The sequence below is a fragment of the Silurus aristotelis genome (genome assembly GCF_946808225.1).
Source record: "Silurus aristotelis genome assembly, chromosome: 13".
In the NCBI taxonomy this organism is placed as follows: domain Eukaryota; kingdom Metazoa; phylum Chordata; class Actinopteri; order Siluriformes; family Siluridae; genus Silurus; species Silurus aristotelis.
In genome coordinates, this window is record NC_139586.1 from 11,317,863 (window position 1) to 11,344,705 (window position 26,843).

General features: G+C 39.5%; 1 protein-coding gene across 1 annotated transcript; it reads right to left on the minus strand.

Moving 5' to 3' along the window:
* Positions 1 to 95: 95 nt before the first annotated feature.
* On the minus strand, positions 96 to 26,719 carry trim66 (tripartite motif containing 66). Its single transcript, XM_083558447.1, has 18 exons — positions 26,172 to 26,719; positions 20,053 to 20,138; positions 18,852 to 19,026; positions 13,579 to 13,708; positions 13,026 to 13,142; positions 10,604 to 10,718; positions 10,271 to 10,417; positions 9,204 to 9,321; positions 7,880 to 8,394; positions 6,138 to 6,338; positions 5,050 to 5,155; positions 4,838 to 4,919; positions 4,587 to 4,758; positions 3,801 to 4,495; positions 3,594 to 3,714; positions 2,974 to 3,048; positions 2,725 to 2,877; positions 96 to 1,566 (listed from the first exon to the last, which is right to left on the minus strand). Exons 2-18 carry the CDS (start codon positions 20,059 to 20,061, stop codon positions 1,330 to 1,332), a joined length of 3,168 nt encoding a protein of 1,055 aa, XP_083414573.1. The 5' UTR covers positions 20,062 to 20,138; positions 26,172 to 26,719; the 3' UTR covers positions 96 to 1,329.
* Positions 26,720 to 26,843: the final 124 nt, after the last annotated feature.

Here is a 26,843-nt window from a genome sequence, read left to right on the forward strand (position 1 = left end):
GATCGCTTCCTTGCAAGAAAATCATTTTCAGATTATTTGATGTGTACAAAACAACTAGAACTATTCAAGTGGAAAAACAAGGTAAGAGGTCAGTGTTAAAGCAAGTTTCATAACATTTAATAGGAAAGTCAGTGCAGCTGCTCATTAGATTCTATACTTATCATAAAAAATAAAAAAAAAGCAGGAACTGGATCGTGATCTCATCACTGTGTGAACATGCAGTTTATGTGATTAAACAAAATCTTCAGTGCTTATGGATAGTGTTTAGGGCACAATGACAAAATGACAAAGTGGTCAAGACTACCAGAGTGATCTGATTTATATTAATTGTGAGCGTGAGATTATTCCCACTCAGGTTGGAAATTGAGCCAAAAACATGTCCTATCTGAAAATAATTTGGCAGTCGCCGATTCACCATGAACTATTTATACAATCTGTACAGATTAAAAGCAAATAAAAAAGAGAATAATAATAGTATTTTTTTTTAAGTACTGCAAAATAAATGTAGACACTTATGATGTCAGTTTTATATAAAGTTTTAAATGATTTTACATCAAGAATGCAAAATAATAAGCTAATTCTAATGAATTACATTAGATTAAAAAATAAATGAAACAAACTAATTCTACACTATTATTATCATTATTATTATCATTATTATTTTTATTTTTATGAAGAGATTTTTATTTCTACCCTGTACATGAGTATTATATCCACACTCCTCCTTCGCTTCTACCTGAGAAATAATCCATTACTTAAATATTTCAGAATCATTACTAAGTGAACATTTAAGCGATACATATTTAAAACGAGTTACCTAGCAACGTCCAATCAGAATTCATTCCTCTCCAGAATAGGAGGAATATTTTGATGGAAAAAACGCCAGAGGAAAATTAATTCAACACGAATCTGTCCAATGTGAACGGCTGTTGGGCTTAAGGCTATATAAACCGCTCCCTCTACAGGTCTAATAGGTCACTACAGTAGAAAAAAACTACACGCTTGTTATATTGGACCGTATAAAGCATAGAAAACCATACAATATCACATTCTCTATAATAAATATGCTGTATATTACGGTATCATTGCTCGTCTACATCCGCTAAACAGCAGTCGCCAGCAACCTGTGAGATATCAAAACCCTTCCAAAGAGAATTTATGACATACAGTCCGTCCCAGTGAAGAACATTGCAGCATAAACCATCAGTTTCAAAAACCTCCAGCTGTGTACATATAGAACACCGTGATACACAGGATTACAAAAAATTACAGAAGAAGGAAAAAAATAGTTATGTGGCATGGTGTAGAAGTCCATCACAGAACTGGAGGTTAATAGTGAGGTCTCTTCCAGCTAAATGAGCGCCTCCTCTTTCTCTTCCTGTGGCTCTGCTCTCTCCTTTCAGGCCAGGAGAACGGCATGGCCATCGCACACTCGGGCTCTTCATAATCATCGCTCTCCGAGTCGTCATCAGGAGCAGGACAGCTAAGCTCGGGAAAAACCTCGCTGAGCTTTGAAAAGAAGAAGGTCTGAAGACTTCGGCCGGCCTGAGCCACTTCTGAATCCGGCTGAAGAGGAAGAGAAGAAGCAGACAGGTCAGTCAGAGAGACAAAGAGAGAGACAGAGAGACCAATAGACCGACAGAGAGAGAGAGTGAATTCATCTGAAATGGGGGAGAATACTCATAATGCTCAGATGCAGTCAGCTATTTTGGCCCAAATTCAAATGCATCTCCTTTCTTTATTGTCCCTCATAATAAAGTCCCTAAAACACCTGTGAGAGCTTTTTTATTATGACAGGAAATATGATTGATTTTGGAAGTCATCAACAAACTGTTTGAAGCTTTTTGTGTTTACAACGACCTTCACTTTTAAAAAATAAAACATTATTAATTACATCGGTTCTTTTGCTCCAAAATGACTTCAAAACACACAAAAAAAGAGCTAATAAGGTTTCAATCAGAAATTATTTTTACTATCAATCTATCAATCCATCCATCCATCCATCCATCCATCTATCTATCTATCTATCTATCTATCTATCTATCTATCTATCTATCTATCTATCTATCTATCTATCTATCTATCTATCTATCTATCTATCTATCTCAAAGTACTTTAGCTTTATAATTATTATTATATTGCATTGCAGTAAAGGTGCAGTGAGACACAGATGAAGCAAAGATGAGTTAAAAACTCTACACAGTGAAGTGAGGACAAGCAGTGTTTTATTTTTAGTGTGTTATTGTCACACAGGAAATGAAAGAGCAGCAGAACCAGAATGCAAACACCTTTCTTACACAAAAGCATGAGGACTGAATAAATAAAATAGCAATACAATAATCCAAGATGTCACCAGAGGGGTGGGGTTGCCATCTCAACTGCTCCTAACACACATTATTATTGTATTTCTTTTCTGCATTCTCATCTCTTTTCCTTTTCACAATTACTGCAACAAGCTACTACAGCCACACTCTCATTTCCTATGTGCAATAAAGTCAGACTGTTTCTATCCTCCTGAATGTAAAAGGTGCACCCACCGGTCAGCTCTGCAAATTCAATTGAATTTCGATTGCAATTCTATTTGATTCGATGGTAAGTTGTCTATTCCATTTACCACTGTAGTTTGTATCCGTTCTGTTTTATGTTTTTTAGAGTGTCGTGTTATGCGCTGTCGGGTACCTGACAAATACAATTTGACTTTAATTTAATGTGTGATTTACTCACGTAGTTAAACTTGGCACAGTTTTTAAACATCAGCAAAACGTCAGACACAAACTCCGCAACGGAGCTGTAGTGAGCCGAGCTACTTCTGTTCAGTCTGCTCCGGATAACAGACAAGTCCATAGGCCTCTTGATGATTTGATAATAATGACGAGCCTTGGATAGAAATATACAATGAGAAATGAGAACTGTTTATGCTTTATTCTTCTAGAATAAAAGAACAACAAAAAAAAAGAAAGCTTTTAAACCTACCAGAGGGCTGACGGGTTCGTGGAACGGAGCGCTCAGGATGTTGCTGTAAATTAACAGCGTGAGCTTTTCACATTTCTGTAAACACACATATTATTAACTCATTACGATGCCTGTATTACATTACACCACTTAACTGCTGAGTGCTGGATTGTGATCGTTTAGTAGCTCTGATAGTAGTGGCATATGTTGATGTGCTCATTATAGTTTCTATAGCAACAGAGTATGAAGTTAGCACTGACTGTCTGTAAATATACTGTAGTTTCTTTATAAAAAGATGCATATGTAGCATTTTGAAAGAAGTCTCCAGTGTCAGCAATCAGTATCAGTCAAAGTAAGTATTAAAAGAAATAAACAAAAAATGTAAGTTGTGGGTTTTTTTGTCTAACTTGTACAGAGAGAACAAAGACAGTGGTGAGAAAACGAGTGTTATAGCTGTCATAAAGTAAGTAAGTTTAGGAACTAACTTGTTTCATGAACATTAAATGTAGCTATAAAAGTTTAAAGTATGATTTGAAATATAAAAACAAGTTACAATTATAGCTTATAACACTTCTTCCTCATTTTCGCTTCAAAAATAGATAACATTCAGGGCAGATGTCGTTTAGCATCTGCCGTCTTACCCTGAGGTCACATGGTGACAGTGCAGATGGCCGAGTGTGGGGGGGCATCCGAGATTCCTCACAGTCGTACTCGACCTCAGGCCGCTGCACGTCTCTGCACAGAGTGCACACCCAGTCACCCCTGCAGGAACGAGAGGAGAAAACATGTGCTCAGCTTTATGCAAGCCGTTGAAAGGTTCAGAGAGGTGAGGCTGAAAGTGCTCTTACGTGGGAAAACTGAGGAGAGAGGGTACATGGCAGGTCAGGTGGAAGACCTTGGGGCAGCGGTCGCAGCACAGCAGCTCACCTCCGATGGAGCAAACGGCACAGAAGTCCTCACTCTCCACCTCCACACACTCCGGCTGGACCACGCCCACCTCCTCCTGCACATTTGTGTCTACACTGACATGCTCTGCCTGCCATTCACACTCCCGTTCCAGGTTTAGAGTTACTTCAGCAGTGGAGTCCGGATCTAATTCCAGCTCCTGCTCAGACTCTCCAGAGTGTTCCTGAACCTGCTCAGATTCCAGATCTAATTCTGATTCCGATCCAATGTGTGGGTTAGGTGTAGTACTTGGATTTGATTCGGCATGAATTTCTGATTCCAGTTCTGCATCTGATCCGATTTCAGCTTCCGCTCTGGATTCAGGCTGCGGCTCGGACACTGGCATTGATCTGGGTTTAGATGTATTGGGTTCTAAAGCATGTTCAGGTTCTGGTTCTAAGGAGTGTTCCAAAATGCTGGATTGAATTGGTGCAATACTAGGGGATAAAAGTGTCTTGCTTTGGTTCCAGAGCTCCTTTAATGATGACTCTGAATCCACTGTTGATGTGCTGCATGATAGATGTTCTATCAGCTCTGGTGGCTCACTTGGTATCTGATCCACCTCTAATCTCTGTTCTGGATTTTCACAGACTTCCTCCTTTAATAAAAGCACAGAAATCAACATCGAGGTTGAATTTTGAAACTGAAATAACTTTTGCACTACATCTGGTACTTGTAGTGGATCTTACCTCAGCACTAAGTTCCCTGTCCTGCTCGTGGGTCACGATCCCTTCACACTTTAGTCTGGAGTCAGCTGCAGGAGCCGTGCTGTGGTGTCCCTGTGGTGGACGTCTTGACACCAGGATCTTCAGACGTTCCAGACACACAACTGGAACCTTGGAAGCTTCAGGAGCTTTTTTGCTGTTATAGAAAAACGTAACAGTTAGAGCTGCTTATGGAAGGAAGTAGAATCATCCTAGAAAGTTCTACAAAGTTTTACCTGGTGTCCTTAACTTTTCTTGACATGCTGTTAGTCGGCAATGTACAGCTGGTATTTTCATAGGAATATGCATAGATGTTATCTGAAAAAGAATTCCACTTCAATACTGAATCTCGGTCAGATCTAATGCAGATCATAACTGATGCTTTTAAACATTTTTCTTGATCTAAATGCATTATAAGATAATGTAGGAAAAATGTATCGTTCCATACCTGGTTCTGTCTTGTAGACCGTCTGAGAAGAACCATCACGGCTGTCTGGATGGAGCCGAATAGTTACATTTTGTAGAATTCTTTCAGTAGGACTTGTGCATTCCAGCTTTGGCACAAAGAACAAGAATATTTGACTAACATGCAAAGAACAAACCCTTCTGTCACCATGCTGCAGAGGCTACAAGCACGAAGACCACAAATCAGGAAGTTTCAGTTTGAATCAACAGCTAGACAAACACCGAGGCCACGAAAAAACGTTTTAAAGTTCAAATCGGACAATGATTCACTCTCACAAAAGCAAAAACGTATATGTGTTTAAAACTCTGTATTAGGAAAGCGCAAGAATTGAGAATATTTATTTAAAATAAACACAAAGCAGATGATGATAAGGAAACAGTATATGGCAAAAATAAAGCTGAGACTGAAATGTAGAGAAATCCCTCAACACTAAATTTTATAACAATTATAATAATAATTATTATAATAAAAAAAAATTTATAAATGCTCAAATATATGATTCATATTTGTATAAAAAAGACATTATTCCAAAAATATTTACAATATGTTTGATGTAATATAGTATTTAAGCATAAAATATTATTTTATAAAATAAGTTCAGGAGGATGATGGGCTAGCATGATTCTATGACCAAATATTTGAAAATTGAAATAATTAGAAAATATAAACTTCATATTAATATAAACTATTGATCTAAAAATATGTAACAAAAAACTCATTAACTCATTAGAATTGTTTACATTAATGGTAAATAATGAACACTAATCAAACAGCAAATAAAAAAACAAGTTAATGAATACTAAGATTATAAATGGAAATGTACAGCTGTATTAACTCCACTTATTACGTGTATTTTCTCATTTCTATTTTCTATTTCTGTTGTGTGTGTAAATATGACACCATTCTCTTTTTTTTTTTTTTTAATAAATGCTACAAATAATAATAGACATTTTTGTATATATTGCATAATGGCATTATTATTATCATTATTGGTATTATTATATCCAAACCTTTCCACTACACCAGTAAAGTGTGTTGTTGTAATGCTGTAAATCCCGGTTGGTCTTTACCCGCTGTGCCGTGTGTTCCTGCTCCTCGGCCGATGTTTCTCCACTCTGATTAGCCCCAGGAGAAGGTGGTTGGTATGCAGCACTGCCTGATGATCCCGGTTCTGCTGAGATGGTGCACACACCGGTTCTGCTCTCTGGGCTCTCTGCATTCATTCCACATCCTCCGTCCTGCACCAGCATGTCGGATGGGTCGAGGTTTCTCTGTAAAGAAAAGTCACACTCGTCAACAGTGCTAAGCTGAGGTACGATCACAGCTAAACATCACAGCAAGAGTCATAGCAACAGCAATATGTGAAGAAGCAGACGAGCAACGACGAAGGCAAACATCTCACATGTACGAAAGACGTGAGGAAGACGTGTCCCGCTGACGAGGGGATTATTTACAGACTCTGCTGTTCTGTATTAATCTCTTCACTCATGAAAGATGTTTCCAGAAATACTCCAGCTACCACATGTTTCTCCGCCACTGACTAAATGTCAGAGTTTAGGTTGTGTTCTTGACAGAACTCCTCCTCTTTCCTTCGTTCTCTTTATTTATTAATATCTTTCTTTAGGTCTCTCCCCTGGATAATTACTGCAGATTAAAATTCTTTGTATGAGACGATGGAACAAATCAGACCATGTAGAGTGCGGGCGTGTGTGAATGCATGTATATATGTGTGTGTGCGCGTGTGTGTGTGTGTGTGTGTGTGTGTGTGTGTGTGTGTGTGTGTGTGTGAGAAGAGTAGGTAGGAGGTCACAAAACGCTGCTGAGCTGAACGAAAAAAATAAAATAAATGAAATATAAAGTCCAAGAGTCTGATTTCTTGAAATCTGCAGCGATAATAAACAAACAACCAAACCAATAAATAAACAAACTGCATGTTATTTCAAAAAGGTCACATGTACAGTAAATCCTCTTCAGAATTCTAAGTGGTATGTTTTTACTAAGCTTCACAATTATTTTGACAGTTACTTTCACTGACATATCTGTCTTTATGTAGCTTTTTTTTTTAGGTTGCAGGTACGGAGATGTTAGTTTATGTTCACACATTTTTGTGTGTGCGTGTGTGTGCGTGTGTGTGTGTGTGTGTGTGTGTGTGTGTGTGTGTGTGTGTGTGTTTGATATAAAGACAGCAAGTTGACATTTGTTAGCAGTGGTTCTGTCACAATGCAAATTCATCAAATAAACATGCATCGTAAACATTCATTCAGTCCCCCCATCCCTCCTTCTCTCTCTCTCTACCCCCCTCTCTATCCCTCTTTCTCTCTCTCTCTATACCCCTCCCTCTATATCCCCCCCTCTCTCTTTCTCTCTCTCTTGCTCTCTTTCTTACTCTCTAAATGTCTCTGTGTGTGTTAGTTTCTCACTCACTCTCTTACCCTCTTTCATTCTCCTAATATGGTACATGATTGCTGCTGTCCACTCATCCTGTCACTCTAAAACTTTGTGTTATAGGTGAATAATAGAGAAAGAGAGAGAGAGAGAGAGAGAGAGAGAGAGAGAGAGAGAGAGAGAGAGAGAGAGAGAGAGAGAGAGAGAGAGAGAGAGAGTCTCTCTCAACCATCAACTGGTATGAGAGTGTGAACGAAGCTGCTGTGAGTCTGTGGCATGAAGATGTTTAGCCGTGTGGTTTAGGGGTGAGCTTTGCAGAGAAAAGAAAAAAGACAAACCCGGGGGTGGATGGAGGCTGCGGTTAGTGGTGGAGGCGTTGCAGGGCTCAATGCACACATGCACATCTCTGACCAGTCAAACTACTTACCACATCTTCATCTGTGTGCGCTGAGAGACGCTCCTCGCTGCTCTCCACGTCTGCAAGATTTTCAAGCTGTTTTTCTGGAAACATCTGATCTGCAGGACGTTCTTGGCTGCTCTGGGTCTGACAACTGCTCGCAGTGGAATGCTTCACCAAGTCTGGATCCGAAAGCACTGATTCAGGAAGCGTGGAATTCTGGGACAGGTGCACTTGGGTTGTAGTGTGAGAGTTCCAGCGCCTCTGCAGGTTCAGAGGAGAACTGCAGCTGGGTTCCTGAGTGTGCGGTACCGAATATTTGTCCAGTGGAAGTACGTACTTCTCTAGTGGAACAGAGGGAGACAGTCTGCAGTGTAGGCAGCAAAGCTGGTGCTGACAGAAGGACTGATAGCTGCAGTCTGTCTCTTGAAGTGGATAACACAGAGACGGGACGGACACACACGGAACAGGCTGAGGTCTCAGGATACTGGGCCGGGCCATAGCCTCCGTGTACGAGCGACTTCCTCCCTCAACACTGAGCTGACCTACACGTTAAAGCACAAAAACAAAACAAATTAGAGATGTAATCATAAAGAAAAGTCCAAGTGTCTGTGATGCTTTCAGGGAATGCTTATTCACATTTAATTGCAATTAATCAGAATTACATTGCACCCTTATCCCGCTCAACCCACATTTTGTGTGGGTGCAGGTGTGCATGTGAGAGTTGAGGGCTTTGCTCATGAAACCAACAGTCGCAGCTCACGGCCTTTTGATCAGAGGTCAAACATCTTAACCTCTAAGCTACCACTTCACAACTATAGACTATAAATACACTATATGAACAAAAGTTTGTGGACACCTGTGCACATTGAACATCCCATTCGACATGTAGTCTCCATTTGCTGTTTTGATACCCTTCACTCTCCTGCGAAAGATGTTTCCCAAGATTCTAAAGTAGGATTGCAGAGATTTGTGCTCATTCAGATGCAAGAGCATTAGTAAATTCAGGAAATAAGGTAGAGTGAGGATGCCTGGGGTGAAGCATCCAATTCATCTCAAAGGTGTTCAATAAGGTTGAGGTCAGAGCTCTATAGCAGATCACTCAAATATTCCACTGAAATCCATGCAAAACATTTCTTCATGGAGCTCATGGAGGTTTGTGTCTCCTTGTTCAATTGAATAGAAAATGTAATAAAAAAAAAAATATTTCTACCACATCCAGAGACATCCTATGCAATTGTCTGCCTCTAACTTTGTGGTAACAGATTGGGGAAGAACGACATATGGCTTAAAAAAGTCAGGTGTCCCAACAATTCTGTCTATATGGTGTAATAATTCATGACCGTTTGCTCACCCAGAGTGGAGATCTGTTTGGTCCAGAAGCTGGCATCCCAGTTGAACTTTATTTTCAGAGGTGCCCATGTTTCGGAATGAATCAGCGGCTCTAGGAGCTGCTGCATCTGAAGAGCAATCTGAAGACAAATCACAATTCGCGGATCAAACTTCACAGTTATGTAAAAAAAGAAAAGCAGAATTAACATGTGGAACAAAGCAGCATCAAAATTAAACATTTTTAATAAATATTGAGAATTTACAATCTGACAAATTATCAATTCATCTGCTTAATACACAAATTCTTAATCCTCCCTTTTCACGCTCATGTCAGACAGGAAAGAAATCACACCTTGGGGGGTGTCAGCGTTGGATGTACAAAGCGGTACAAATCATAGGTGACGAGAACAACACCTCACATTGAAAAGCAAAGCCTTCACCACATCGCTCTTATATTGCTTAGCTAGAATAAATATTGTGGGTATACTACTCCCCATTGGAAAAAACATCAATCCTTTATTTAATTGATTTTGTTTCTTTTTTTTATTAATATATATGAAAATGTCTCATAAATTAAGAATGTAATGGCACAAAAATAAATGACAAAGTATAAAGGGACACAAAAACCACACTCTCTAAATGTAGTATAGGAATGTAATGATGGAATTTCAGTGTAACATGAGTGCAACATGGTGAAAGTGAATCGCAAAGCAACAAGGAAACCGTTATTATTTAATTTAGTTTTTTTAACAATTCTTAAAGTTAAAAAAAATGTCACTGAAGAAACCAAGCAATAGAATAAAGATTTCGCTTTTTAGTGAGGAACATTTAGTGTGTGTTACTAATCAAAATGAATTTCCAGTAAATAGAAATAAAATCAGCACAATGAAATGCAATGCAGCTGTGTGATTTTGTATTCATTTAGGACAATATTCACCTCTGACAATTTTTACCTATTTAAAGGCAAAAAGACAATATGAAAGATGTAAAGTGGTTTTAATTTTGGGTGTCGAAAATCGTCCTCATTTTGTCCTCATGTTACACGGGTATCCCCAAATTCCCAATATTCCTCATATTTGGCAAGCATACCAGTTCTTTGCTGAACAGTAGGGGGTTCCTCCGGTGATGCGCCACCGCCCAGGTGATGAAGTTCTGCACATGCTCCAGCTGACTACACAGCTCTATCGCCCCCTGTAGCTGGTCCTCCAGATGCTGCTTGAAACCGCTGGAGATACTCTGCATAAGCAGTAAATACATGTAATCAAAGTCCAAAATAGTCTCTGAACACACATCTGCTTTCATGCAACATTAAACAGCAGTGCCACGATGTTCTGCACGCTTCAGTTACATACTCGGGCAGTGGCAGTGTTTGGTAAGGACAAAGAAGACAAAGGAGAAGAAAAAGGAGGAGAAAGTAATTACCTCCAGTTGCTCTATTAATAGGTTGGCCCGTTTGTTCAGCTCGTTCATCATGATCATTTTAGCCATTTTAATCTGGTTCTCTGCCTTCCTCTGTGTGATCTTTACACTGTGAAGTCTGTGAAATAAAACACAGGAGAAAAATGTACAGATCCAGCGGAGGAAGGAGAGATGTTAGTTAAATGTGTTGGTGGTGTTATTATTATCATCCAAAGCACAGAGTACAGAGACAACTTCAATTCCAGGAGAAATTGGAGACTTTATTTAGTGATGACTAGAGTGTGAATCACTGCCAAGAAGAAGATTTCCAGCTTAATCCCACTGCTGTTAATTGCTCTCTGACTTTATAATGAGTTAATAACTTACTGTACAAGTCTACTTAGTTTGCATTTTATATCACTGCACATACGTACACTTGCACTGCCACTTTTTCATGTATGACTTTCCTTCTGACGACGATGACCAAAAATGCTCATCACACATCTTAAACCTTAAACAGGCTTAATATTTTTTATGTACAGTCCCTCTATTTAGAAGTGTAAACTTCACTCCACTCCACTCCACTCCACTCAACTCCACTCCACTCAACTCAACTCCACCCAACTCTACTCCACTCAACTCCCCTAATTTAACTCAACCAACTCAATGTAACCAACTCCACTGCACTAAATAAAACAAATTTACAATAACTCGACTAACTCAATTAAACTCCTCTTCACATCACTTAACCCAACTTCACTCAATTCAACTCCTTTCTACTCCACTCAACACAACTCCATTCTACTCCACTCGATACAGCTCAACTCCATTTTACAACCACTTCACTACACTCCACTCCACTTAATACAGCTCAACTCCATTCAATTCCACTCCACTCAACTCAATGCAGATCAACTTCATTCTACTTCACTCAACTCCACTCCACTCTACTCACCACAACTCAACTCTATTCTACTCCACGCCAATCTATTCTACTCCACTCAACACAACTCAACTCCATTCTACTCTCCTTCACTCATTCTATTCCACTCAACACAACTCCACTCCACTCTACTCCACTCCATTCCATTCTACTCCACCCAACTGCATATAAGGAGTTAATAACTTACTGTACAAGTCTACTGAGTTTGCATTTTATATCACTGCACATACGTACACTTGCACTGCCACTTTTTCATGTATGACTTTCCTTCTGACGACGATACTACACACATGACCAAAAATGCTCATCACACATCTTAAACCTTAAACAGGCTTAATATTTTTTATGTACAGTCCCTCTATTTAGAAGTGTACACTTCACTCCACTCCACTCCACTTCACTCCACTCCACTCAACTCCACTCAACTCCCCTAATTTAACTCAACCAACTCAATGTAACCAACTCCACTGCACTAAACAAAACAAATTTACAATAACTCGACTAACTCAATTAAACTCCTCTTCACATCACTTAACCCAACTTCACGCAACTCAACTCAACTCCACTCCACTCAACTCCACTCAACTCCACTCAACTCAACTCAACTCAACTCCACCCAACTCTACTCCACTCAACTCCCCTAATTTAACTCAACCAACTCAATTTAACCAACTCCACTACACTAAACAAAACAAATTTACAATAACTTGACTAACTCAATTAAACTCCTCTTCACATCACTTAACCCAACTTCACTCAACTCAACTCCTTTCTACTCCACTCAACACAACTCCATTCTACTCCACTCGATACAGCTCAACTCCATTTTACAACCACTTCACTCCACTCCACTCCACTTAATACAGCTCAACTTCATTCAATTCCACTCCACTCAACTCAATGCAGATCAACTTCATTCTACTTCACTCAACTCCACTCCACTCTACTCACCACAACTCAACTCTATTCTACTCCACTCCAATCTATTCTACTCCACTCAACACAACTCAACTCCATTCTACTCCCCTTCACTCATTCTATTCCACTCAACACAACTCCACTCCACTCCACTCTACTCCACTCCACTCCATTCTACTCCACCCAACTGCATTCTACTTCACTCAGCTCCATTTTACTCCACTCTACTAATTTACACTCAAAACAACTCAACTCTATTCTACTTCACTCCACTCTATTCTACTTTACTCAACTTAACTGCTTTCTACTCCACCCTACTTCATTCTACTTCACTCAACACAACTCAACTCCATTTTACTCCACTTCACTCCATTCTATTTTTCTCCACTCAACGCAACCTGTGTTTTTCTCAGCTCCACTCTACTCAATGGATGATTAGTGCACCTACGAACTGAGTCTTAAAAATAAAAAATAAATCTCACTTGCCCATAACAAACCCAGACATCAGTCACTTTGTGTAAAAATATTGAGATTATGCTCGTCTCTGCTGGTGTTTTAAAACTCAGACACCATCCTGATTCTCACCTGCCCTGTATCTGCTTGGCGGTGTTCTCCACAGCCGATCGTTTCTCCTCCACTCGAGCCATCAGGTTCTCCAGGAGCCACCGCTGATCCTGTAAAGCCTTGCCAACGTGGACCAGGCTGAAGTTTAAGAAAAACAAGAAAACATAATTTCAACTTTTATTACAAAATGTCTTGAAGGAATTCTGGTCTGGTTCTGGTTAGTTCATTTTTTGGTCAGTGAAGCTGTGCAGATGTTCAGTCATCCTGTTCAGTTGAATTGATTATGCAGTAAATTTAACTGCACATGTTACACGTGATGTTAGAGGATTTTAGACCACAGACATTCCAGAGTTACTTCACAAATAAAGCATCATCCTTAAAAATGTCTTCCAAGATATTTTAAGATGACCTGGATGATGAAAACCTTTACAATACAAACTTTAACATTACCGTGTGTGTGTGTGTGTGTGTGTGTGTGTGTGTGTGTGTGTGTGTGTGTTTAGATTGTGTTTTGTTTCACAGACACTGTCATTTTCTGACTTTGTGTCCAAGTGTTTGTGTCCTCCGAGCTCACCGATGGTCCTTGTGTGAAGACAGGTGGCAGATGCTACAGGCCAGAAGGTCACACGTCTCACAGAAGAGCTCCAGAAGCTCCTGTTTATGGAGTGGACACATGACAACTGCGTGGCCACAACAAGCCAAACCTAGGACACACAAGGCAACAGGAGACAGGATAATGAGATGACATGCTCTTCGAAATGCTCCAACTGTGTCAGAATGTGTGAGGAGGCTTATTAAAGCCAGTGACACTTACATAGTCACATACAGCCTAGTCTAAAATTCACAAAACACAAAACATTCACATCACATATTCAACATGGATAAGTCAGGTATAAATAGAAAATACACAAAACAAAACTTTACTAAACCTCAATGTAGAAACAAGCATATTTATTTAGGTCAAACAAAACAGAAATCTAATTTGTTTGCCCATCAAAACCATGAACATGTTTGGTGCAAAATAATAAATGAATTTAAAAAAATCTAAATATTTTCTAGTGTAAAAAAAAAGCTTTGGAGGAGTTTTGCAGCTCTTGCAAAGATCAGCATAAATTCTGCAAAACTCCAAATCCAAATAACTTCTGCCAGGAGGTTAAGCCTTTGTTATAAATGGATGATCTATTGAGATTTCAATAATTAATTTTCATTCAGATCGACAGAAAGAAATAGCTTTGGGACATTAAATCAAAAGATTGATTGTATGTTTGCACTTATTAATATAAAATACTATACTGGGACTATCTCAGGCTCTGGATTCAAACATCCTGTGGTGTGACACAGAGATGAAAATATCAAAGAGAATAAACGGTTGTGTATGGAGGAAGGTCTGAGATCTGCTACCTGCATCTCTAATCTTCTAAAACATCACGGGAAGTGACTCTTTTGTGGTAGGCTAAATAATCAACATTATATGGAGGGGTGCTGCAAATGTTTTGAAACCAGCTTTGCACCACTTAGGAAGTAACACATTCAGATAAAAGACCTCAAATGCTGTAATGCAAGTGGTGTTTATCTTTAACCATAACCATATCTAATAACTTTATGTGGGGGTGCCAATAATTCTAGAGTTAAGCGTTCACATTGAGCCATAGATCCTGTCACATGTACAGCTTCACAGAAAGACTGAAAGGACTAGAGCTAGATCTTAAACGAGTAACATTAAACCAAGCTGTATAAAAAAAAAACAGAAGCATTTCCATAGCAACAAGGACATTTATGAAGTATAATCACTAAACAACTTGTTGATATTACTAATGGATCTAATGTTAGATATAATAATGTTCACCAGACGTTCAGTGAGATCTAAACTTAGATTTATTTATTTTCTTTCATGAAAAATTGCAGCTCAATTTAATTTAATTTGTATAGTGCTTCTAACAATGGACATTGTCCCAAATCAAATTTGCACAAATAAATAAATTACAAATATAGATTTTACATTTATAAATGAATCCCTATAAGTTTTTACCTAATGGGTGAGCCAGCTATGACAATGGCAAGCAAAAACTCCATGCTTGAGAGGAACCAGACTCAGTAGGGAACTCAGCATTAACCCGGTGACAATAAATCATTGTTAAGTTTATCAAATGTTCACTGATGGATGCTTGGATGCAAAACTATTCGTGACAATTGCAGGCCTAAGCCATTGTAGCAGACTGTTTATATAATTTAAAGTCACGGTTTGTGAGTTTAACCTTCAACAGTTACCTCATGAATCATTAGACTATTTATGTGAAACCATACTCAGCAGCAAAAAGGGAAATTGAAGGGAAATACAGCATCATTGGAGGCCTGTAAATATGTCTGCAGTTTGTCAACAAAACAACTAGGAACCACCTAAAGACTGTGGATCAGACATCAATAAATACAGTTAAAATTCAAATTAATGTGTACTGTAGATAGCAAAGCAAAATCCAGATAAATTCTGGGAAACAAAATCATAGTCATGTATTTTTTTTAGTGAATGCGAGACTAAAGAGAAGCAGAGAGAGTTAAAAAGAAGACAGAGGGATGTAGTGAGAGGAAAAAAGAATGAAGGAGAGAAAGACAGCAAGAGAGAGAGAGCGTCAGCAAAATATTTGAATAAGAAAATAAGTTGCAGGCATGTGCCATCTAGGATCAAGAGTCGAATAAACATGGGTGCGATGCTGAACGATTCTCTCTTGACCGGAATTGACTTGAGATACAACAAGAACCTCACACACACACGCACACACACACGCACGCACAAACACGCACATACACACACACACACACACACACACACACACATATATATATATATATATATATATATATATATATATATATATATATATATATATATATATATATATATATATATATATTTATATATATATATACATACACACACACACACACACACACACACACACACAACGTGACAGTTCGAAGCTACAAAAGCTGCCACCTTTCATTGGTGGCTAGCAGGCTAACATTCATGAACCTCTCAGTATGGAGTGGGGAGATGCAAGTTCACACACACAGAAAGAGACAGAAACAGAGAGAGAGAGAGAGAGAGAGAGAGAGAGAGAGAGAGAGAGAGAGAGAGAGAGAGAGACCAAACACTTCATCAGCGACAAGAAACATCAGCCTCAGAGCTTTGCTACTGACCACATCCTGTATATCAGAGCTGCACTTTCTCACCTTCAGCTGCTGCTATTCTCTCTCTCTCTCTCTCTCTCTCTCTCTATCTCTCTCTCTCTCTCTCTCTCTCATTTTCACACACGCACACACACACATGCACACACACACAACGTGCACACCCTTTTCTTCTTCTTTTCTTCTCTCAGCACCTGAACACACCAGGCCAAACACAACACAAACTCCTCTCCACTGCAGATTTTCGATCGCTATAAATAAAGATGGAGATCGGACACTCAGGACATCGGATCAGTCCAACTTCCTGCCTTTTTTGCTGAAACAGAAACGCTTTCTGAAAGTGGGTCAGATAAAAATACAAAAAATGGGGGAAAAAACACCACCATGTGCCTAAAACATGTCACATAACTGCAGATCATTAATTACAGGTTTTAAAGATAAACGGAACATTGGGTACATGGTGTTCAGCTCTGCACTGAGAGGAGGAAGAAGCGATTTAAAAAAGGACAGGAATAAAATCATAAAGCCCTGGTCATCACATGCTTATCCAACACTGATGTGCATAAGAATCACACCCCTTAAACTCTTTCCTCATTTGTAGTGTTACAGTTTAAAATAAAAAATGGCTTTCATTCAGGTAAATATGCACAAAATGACTTGTAACAAAGAAGAAAATAAATAGTTTTCCCAATTCAGTGTCAAGAAAACATAAAAAGTTGTTTGTGTATAAGTATTCCTCCCTCCTAAATGAACTTTGGTGCAGAAGTAGAAAAAGCTCATAATGAGTGGAACAGAGTTGAGAATGAAGTAACGGACGTGTCACATGATCTCAAAATGAATACTGTGTCAGAGTTAGAGAACATACCTAAGCACAGAGCATCATGAAGACCAACTTTAGTTCAGATCAATCGGGTTTGGGTTCCAAAAATAACTCAGAACCTCCTACAGACTTGATATTAAACCATTAAAAATGTAAAAAACACATCAGAAACGGAACTCAAAGACAAAGACCCAAGATCTCTGAAGCATGTTTGCAGAATCTACAATACGGCCATCCAAATCCAAAGGGGATTTCCTGAGCCTTGTTGCCTTGTTGCTATCTTCTACCATCTCAGCTGTTGGTCTCTTCAGCTACATCAGATCCTTCATCCTTGGCCTTTTCGTTACATTTATTGTATTTGATTTCTCTTTAAAATTTATCGAGGAGAATATTAAATTTATTGAAGCAGGTGTTGAGGTTTTAAAAGATTTGTGTGATTTAAAACTCAAAATCTTCCGAGCTTTAAAAGCTGAATCTCCTCCTTGCTGTATCTGACCTCACCTGCAAACTTGGCAAAATATGGGATTCGTTCAAAAGATATGACTGTTTTGTGTGTTTGAGTGCTGCAAAAAACAACTTAACAATTTAAATTATGTCAAATTTAGTCCATTTTGTCAACCATGCTTGTGGTGATTTGTGCTCATTCAGCCATGAGGGTGTTAGTAAAGTCAGAGACTGATGTTAGATGACGAGGCCTGCGGTGCAATCAATGTACCAATTCATTCCAAAGGTGTTCAACAGGGTTGAGGACAGTGCTCTATAAAGGGCTACTAAAGATCATCCACTCAGACCAATGTAAACCATGAAGAGAAAAGCTAATGCTACCGCATCCAAGGACAATACAATTGTGGGCCTCAGGCTTTGGTAACAGTTCGGGGAAAAAGCACATATGGCTGATAAAGTCAGATGTCCCAATACTTTTGCCCATATAGTGTAAATTAGACATTTTTTCCTTAGGAAATGCTAGAACAGGCTGATATTTTAACTTCATAAGCAGTCATTATTTGTGCCGTAAGAAGCTGGTCAGGAAATTCATTAAAACTTAGTAGATCTAATATTAGTCTAAAGTTGTACACTCATGTTTTCCTATGCTTTAAAGGAGAGAAGATAAGGCCATTATTTATATACAACTAAGCAGTTGAGGTAAAGAGCTTCTTCTGAGCAGTAGCAGCTTGGCTGTGCTGGGAGTTCAACTCATGACCTTCCTATCAGAAGTCCACCATCTTAACCACCAAGCTACCACTTATCTCACCCCTTCAGATGGTGAAGCCAAAAAAATTCAAATGGGAGAGTAAGAAAGATTTGTATCTTAAAGATTCTTAAAAACCATTAATGATATATTGCCATATACATATCTTTCAATTGTATATAAAAGATAAAAACATGACAGAGGGGTGCTATTAACACTAATTGACACATTGGAGTGTATATAAAAGTATAACAGTATAAAATAATGGACCGGTTGTTACAGTACAACTGTATCATTAAAATGATTATCTGTTATCATTATTTTGTTTAATTCAAGTCACATGATTACAACATCTTTGTAATCTCTAAACAATATCTGAATGTGTGAATCTGCAACTGTGCTCATTTTTCCAGTTAACAATTCCCAATAATTCTTAAATCTTTAAGCCATATAGAAGGCTATTAAGTTATATATTTAGTTTATCATGCTAGCTTTGGCTAGGAGTTTCTCCAGTATGTACAAAACATCTAGTTGTGCATATCATTGCAGCTTTATATAAATGTGAACGTAATTCTCTGAATGATATTTGCTCTACGGATGAAGCGGATACAGGAAAATATCAATAACAGGAAACTAAAGGAACAGAGAAACGTGCCTGATTCTGATGGCACTGTGGGACTACTGGAGCTCGGGTGGTGCCGCGACTCAGGTGGTGGAGCTGCTAAAGTTCTCTCGTGCTGGTGCAGATCTGTACATTGGAAACACAGCCACTTGTTGCAGAAGGTGCATAAACTCTGGGCCACTCGTGGCTCCGGACATTCGGAACAGCACTGAAAGGACAAACACAGAGGACGAGAAGTGGAACAGTGCACACATTGAAGTTATTCCTGGAACAAGAGTTTAAAAATTCAGCATCTCAGGAGAGATGATGCCTTTTTTTTTTTTTTTACAGAGCTCTGTTTTTACTGCCAAATTTAAATCCATTACAGGATCAAATAAATAAACAGAAATGTAATATTTACTACACTACTACAGAGCGATTAAATCACTGCTGAAATGAACGCTGTATGAGGTTTTCATTTTCTGAATTTGCCAAATACAAGAGCTCAGGTGGGCGGAGCCCAATATGTAAAGAGGGCGTGTGAGGAAGTTTTCACTTTCTTTTACCTGAACATTATTTTTACATTTTGACGCTACATGCAAATAATGTGTTAAACTAATGCATGCTAATATTTTTCATATGGATTTAAGTATTACAACAACACAGTGATGTGAGTCAATGTCTCCGTTCCATAGTTTTCATTATTCTAATTTCTCAAAATCCTTTCCCAACTGCGTTGTTTGCTTATCCTTTTATAGTTACATTTTCTTTAAAAAGTTAGTTTCTGTTAGTTCCTGTTGTCACACATGTTATAGCAACTATAAGCACTCCCACAAGTCTCTCTTTATTCTCTCTCCAACTTCAGCTTGTTACACAGGTTACCTAAAAAAAAAAAGTGAACTCCTTTGTCCTGAAGATGTCAGAAAAAAGTTACAGCTTTACCTCTGCCTCATCCATTAAAGTTACACAAGCGTCTGTAATAATAAAATGAGTGTGTGCTGTACACGTCTCTGTGAACAATATGTTACTATAGAAACGCTCATTTATTAGAACGAGTGTATGAATTCAAACCCGCAGTACCCTCAGAGCTTCTGTTATAGAGAATTCAGAAAAACCAGGCGCATTGTTATAAATAGGTCCATTTGTGTATCTGAGGAAACGACACAATAGGACAACACACCTTGCTTTTTGTTTTGGAAAACACAAACACATGCAAAAACGTCCTCGGATGGACGCCAGCGCTAAAGTGTCTTACCTTCTCCATGATTGCGGCGTGCTGTGAGACGCCTCCAGTGTGACAAGATCACGCCCAAAAACTCTGGTGCAGTGAGACAGCTGTACCTGAAACAGGACGCAGGACAATTTAACTCTCAGGGATAACTGTCTGTGTCTCTCTTTCTGTTTCGCTCAGGTTCCGAGTGCAGCAAGACAGCTCTACCAGTAATGTACATGGCCTTCTCTCTCTCTCTCTCTCTCTCTCTCTCTCTCTCTCTCTCTCTCTCTCACTCTCTCGCTTTCTCTCTCTCTTTCTCTCTCTCTCTCTCTCGCTTTCTCTCTCTCTCTCTTTCTCTCTCACTCTCTCTCTTTCTCTCTCTCTCTCTCTCGCTTTCTCTCTCTCTCTCTCTCGCTTTCTCTCTCTCTCTCTCTCTCTCGCTTTCTCTCTCTCTCGCTCTCTCTCTCTCTCTCTCACTCTCTCGCTTTCTCTCTCTCTTTCTTTCTCTCTCTCTCTCTCTCTCGCTTTCTCTCTCTCTCTCTCTCTCTCTCTCTCTCTATATATATATAGTCTGTCTTTTATCTCTTTCTAGTTATCTTTTCATCTCTTTCTGCCTCCATTTCTCTCTCTCTCTCTCTCTCTCTCTCTCTCTCTCTCTCTCTCTCTTTATCTCTCTCCGATGCTCCTCTTAACTGAGTGTGTTAATAATAAATGTGAATTGGAGAGAGTTGATAATTATTTCTTTTCTAGGGCGAAATTTCCCCGGAAGCTCTCTTTTCCCAAAATGGAAAGAGGAGACGTGTGGAGTGACCTACAACGATTTATTGCCGCATATGGCGCACATGAGAGGACAGTACATTGTGTGTGTGTGTGTGTGTGTGTGTGTGTGTGTGTGTGTGTGTGTGTGTGTGTGTGTGTGTGTGTGTGTGTGTGTGTGTGTGTGTGTGGTTTATGTGAGCCAATCCTGCCAGCTTCCACCACAATATCCCTGGATGAGGCTAAGATAAGGACACGTCCCTCCAGACCGTGAGATGAGGGGAATCAGGGTTAACCTCCAGTTTTCACAAGGCAAAAAGATCACATGACACGAGGCATCGCTCTTGAAAGCACAAAACTTAATGATTTAATCTTGATTCAGTTTTAGTGCGAGAAAGCAATGATGAAGATTATTGAGTTTGGATAGGATGATGGAGGCTAATGGAGAATGACAGACACTGATGATGGATGATTGGTGGAGACTAATAAAGGTTGATGGAGGCTGATTGTGGATGACGGAGCCTGGTGGAGGATGAAGAGGAAAAATTGAAGCTGAGTGATGCTGATGAGGATGATGAGATTCGTGGAGGCTAGTGGAAGACAATGGATGGAGGACAACAAAGTCTGATGGATGATCGTAGAGAATAATGATTGATAATGGAGCTGGTGAAGGACAATGAATCCTGAATGACGCTGATGAGGATGTTGAAGCTGATGGAGGCTAAAGAAGAACAATAGAGGCTAAATAATTTCTAATGAAGATATTGAGGGTAAAGGAGGCTGGTGGAAGACAATGGAGGCTGATGGAGAATACTGATGGAGTACAGTAGAGGCTAATGGTGGTGGATGGAGGCTGATGGAAGCGGGAGTAGACTGACAGAAGCTGATAGAGGTTGATGGACGATGACTGAGCGTGATAGTGGTCAATGAGGGCTGAAGAGAATAACGAAGACTGATGGAATGCAATACACCCTTAACTACCCTTTATGAACCCTGAATAGCATTCTCATGTTGGGTGACAGAGGATGATAGAGGCAAAAGGAGGATGATGGTAGGGTGATATAAAAAAAAGACAAGATGGTGTAAGAGGAGGTCTTGTAAGGAGCAATGTTAGGTCATGACTGTGTGAAATAAACAAGCTGAAATAAATTTTTACACATCAGCTTAGTATGAAAGCTTCAGTAGAAAGCCATGTGTAGTGTTGCGAGTCTGCCTGACAACAACCCCTGCAGCCTGACCTACAAATCTGACACATCTCTCATCCTCAGAGCGGCGCAGGGGAGCTTACAACCAGCCGATTCCCTGTTGTGTACTCGCAGACCCACTTTAAAAAACACAATTAGCTGTCACAGGCACTCGATCAAGCTCACTGTGCTTTGGGCAGACAGACAGGGAGACAGACAGGGAGATAGACAGGGAGACATACAGGGAGATAGACAGGGAGACATACAGGGAGATAGACAGAAAAACCGACAGAGGGATAGACAGGGAGACAGGCAGGGAAATAGACAGGAAGACAGACAGGGAGACAGACAGGGAGACAGACAGGGAAACAGACAGGAAGATAGACAGGAAACCAGACAGGGAAACAGACAAGGAGATAGACAGAGAAACAGACAGGGAGACAGACAGGGAGACAGACAGGTTGATAGACAGGAAAACAGACAGGAAGATAGACAGGAAACCAGACAGGGAAACAGACAAGGAGATAGACAGGGAAACAGACAGGGAGACAGACAGGGAGAGAGACAGGGAGACAGACAGGGAAATAGACAGGAAAACAGACAGGGAAACAGACAGGGAGATAGACAGAGAGACAGACAGGGAGACAGACAGGGAAACAGACAGGGAGATAGACAGGAAAACAGACAGGGGGACAGACAGGGAGACAATTCAACAATGCTTTTCATGCACTTACATTTAGCTTTTAAAACCAAAGAGCTGTCTTAGTCTTTTTTTAATCTCTCTCTCTCTCTCTCTCTCTCTCTCTCTCTCTCTCTCTCTCTCTCTCTCTCTCTCTCTCTCTCTATCTCACAGCTATGAGCTTCTCCCTTTCTCATTACTTTGCGCCTACTGTCTCTCTTTCTCATTCTATCTGTCTCTTTTTCTGTTTCCTAGTCTCGTTCTCTTTTTTCTTGATCAGTCTCTGTCTCTCTCTCTCTCTCTGTCTGTCTGTCTGTCTGTCTGTCTGTCTGTCTGTCTGTCTGTCTGTCTGTCTGTCTGTCTGTCTGTCTCTCTCTCTCTCTCTCTCTCTCTCTCTCTCTCTCTCTGTGCCTCTATCTAAATCTCTCTCTCAGTCTCTTGGCTTTTAGAATCTTTCTCTCTCTCTCTCTCTCTCTCTCTCTCTCTCTCTCTCTCTCTCTCTCTCTCTCTCTCTCTCTCTCTCGACTCCTCCTCTAAGTGAATTGGGGGCCGGGTTCTCTGCAGCCCGAGTGATCACGGTTCTCTCTAGAGGAGACGCATTAATAGAAACTCAAGAGGAGAGTTCTCCCCAGGAAGCACACCTCAGTTAACATCCATTAGCGTTGTGGTTATGAGATCAGGATCAGGGAATGTCTGAATTATCCTGAGCAGATTGTAATCCTATATTTCCAAACCGCTCATCACATTTTATCTTCAACTGGCTGTAGTTATGGCTTCATCTCTCAAATCCCAGCCATAGAGTCTCAGTGATACACGTGTTCTTTTCCATCCTTTCTCTCACAGTGCAATAAATTACATTTCATGTCCACAGCAGGAGGCCTCCAAGATGCAGATATACAATTTCCATTTTAAGAACAACTGAGATGTTGCTTCTAATGTTTTCTGTTTGACAATTTTGTAAAGAAATCAACTTTAAGTTTGCTGCTGCATGCTCCTCACCTGGTTCTTCAGAAGAACCACAAAAGCGTCTGTTCTGAGTCTAATACTCTGCTTTGTTACATTACAGCTCACTTTATTTCACCTAAAAAAACTTTCTTTTCGGCTTCTCCCGTTAGGGGTCGCCACAGCGGATCCTCCGCACGTTTGATTGGGCACATGTTTTACGCTGGATGCCCTTCCTAACGCAACCCTCTCCAATTTATCCGGGCTTGGGGCCGACACTAAGAGTGGCTGGGGATGGTTCCCTGACCGGGAATCGAACCCGGGTCGCAGCGGTGGGAGCGCTGCATCTTAACCACTAGACCACCAGGGGACCTGCTCACTTTATTTCACCTAATATGGAAAATTCACATCTCTCACGATTCCTTAGCTCTGGCTCCTGTCTGTCTGAAGTGTCTGTGCAGGGTTTCTCTGTATTCTCTAGTTTCCTCCCATCTTTCAATAAAACATCACAGTAGGTGCAATTGTGACTCAAGTGTACCCCAAGATTAAATGGTGTCATGTCAGTGCCGTATTTCTTCATCACATACAGCATTTCCAAGATAGACTCCACCTCCACCACTACCAGGATAAGGGACTGACAACAGATTAATGATGTTTGGAAACCAAGACATTGTTTTTCTACTGATACAATGATGTAGAAATTACTAAATAAATATGATCAAATGAAAAGTTTCTGAATAGTGGACAGGGTTTTTGTCCTTCTTTCTAATTCTTGTGGAATTCGCCTTAAAGCAAATCGATGATGTCAGCCGAGTAGCTTTAGTTATGCTCCATTTACAGCTTAAGCAAAATAGTCATGATTTGTTCTGGAGAGTGCAATGGCATCCAAATTGGGTAATTACAATTCATCCCAGGCACTAGATTTAGAAATTAGGGTATGCATGGTATGTAGCACTCAAAAAGACATTTCAGGGAAAGTGTTTTACTTTTTAAGTAGATAACTTAAAAAGTAACCTAATTAGCGCAATAAGTACATCGAGGTTGGGTTACATAGTACAACACAACACATCTATTCCACAGCACCGCTGCCTGCTTTAACATACCATAGTAATTAATGAATGAATTCAAATAAATATATATATAAATAAATAAATAAACCCAGCAGATTATGAAACAAGATGCATCCAAGGAGAATGGTATGGTGGTTGCCACTTCAAAATAAACCCCTCCCAACCAGACTCCCACCTGAAAAGTATATAATCTCTAAATTCATGTACTATTCAAAAAGATGTATTTTTCATGTGCTAGTCAAAGTTTATGTGAATGATTGACATTATTGGCTAATGGGATGATATAGTAGCTTTAAAACAATTTAAGGATCACTGATGTTCGAAATATGTTAAATAAAAAGAAATTAATAATAAATAAAGATCCTCTTCACCCTCAGAGAAAAGCGGATTTCAGCTCTTCAGTTGAGCTCTAGGTTACTCCCAAAGTATTTCAGGTGACGAAGCAATAACCGGATGTGACATCATGCTGAAATCCAATAAATGTAACTGCTGTATGAACTATCAAATAGTCAATATGTTTATACTCTAATTTAAAAACCCATGAAAGACACATCCTACAAATCTTACTCTAAACTCTTAAAAGTTTGTGCTTTTAATATTAAAAGGCTTTTTGTTCTTTCTCAGTGCAAATCGAGAGGTTTTTCAAGATTATTAAGAGAATAAACACACGGCTGTTTATATCCGAAAGCAAAAAATGTCATCTCTCTCTGAATGTCACACTACAGGAGGAATAATAATAATAATAATAATAATAATAATAATAATAATAATAATAATAATAATAATAATAATAATAATAATGAAGATATTTGTTTATTCGTGTTGTCATTTTACTAATCTGAGAACCGCGCACTAAAAAATACATCTAATTATAGTTCGGCTATTATCCCAGTCTAACATCTGGAACAACACATCTGGAAGTGTTTTACATGCAATAAATATAATTTTGAATATTTCTTAGAATTTCCGATACGAAGGGTAAAAAAATATTTATATAAATAAATAAATTAAGTCGCACAATGAATTCCACTTCCACGCGAACTGCGCAGTTTCCTTTCCCCCCAAAAAAATCCCGACCACAGCCAATAAAACCGCGTCTTTTCCTGACACATGATCCGATCCGATCCGATCCGATCCGATCTTATCTGATGTGATTTGATTTCTTCAGCACCTCAGACTCATATTTTCTGATCGCCAGATTGTTAAATGTTAAGATGGAAGAAAAGAAATGGAAAGAGAAGTGCTGAAGAAGAAAACACGAACACGACAGCGCTGCGACTTCATCCGACATCCTCATCACCATTACCTTCATCACTTAATGATATCATTACCATCATCATCATCATCATCATCATTGAAATCCTGCGCGATAAAAATGACCATGTTGGATTAATTGAATGCGACATGATGACTCGCTGTGATGTGGAATGAATTGTGGATGAATGCATGCGTTCTCTCTCTCTCTCTGTCTCTCTTTCTCTCTGTCTGTCTATCTCTCTGTCTATCTCTCTCCCCACTTCAGAACCGCACCTTGCTTTTCTGGAAGATGCGCAGATCCGCTTCATTCGTCCGCCAGGAACCGGAGTTGATTTAGGACAAGCCTCTGCGTCTGAGCTGCTCCGGATAAAACCTCATTTCTTATCCTCATCTTCATCTTCATCCACAATGCAGCGTTTTCTTTTCTTTCTTTTTTTCCTTTTACATCACACTTATAACCTGAAATACTTTTACTATAATCGTACAATAAAACTGTCAGAAGCAGAACCGAAGTGCGCCTGCAGGCATTGCGCACATGAAAAAAAAAAAATGAAAAACATTTAAATTATAAAAATAAGTTTCCGGAAGCGCGCGCGCCGCAGTAAACTCTTCGTCTGGCAATAAAAATCTGATGTCAGTGAGAGTCCGATGCGCGCTGAGTTCCTCGGTCAGGATGAAAGATGGTTTGAGATGAGCATCCCCCACGACCGCTTCAAGTTCTTCACCCTGACCCGACGAACACTTCAGTCCACGCCACTAGGTGTCGCTTCCGTCGCGTCTTATACAGTACAGTCACGATCTCGTTGAAACATCGCGAGACTTTCAGCAACACCTTCAACATCACAACCCATTTCTTTCAAACTCTCCTCCAAACACATTATTCCGGATAAAGTTGTGTTGCCTTTCCAAAAATAAAAAATAATCGTCAATGCAGATGAATTCTGT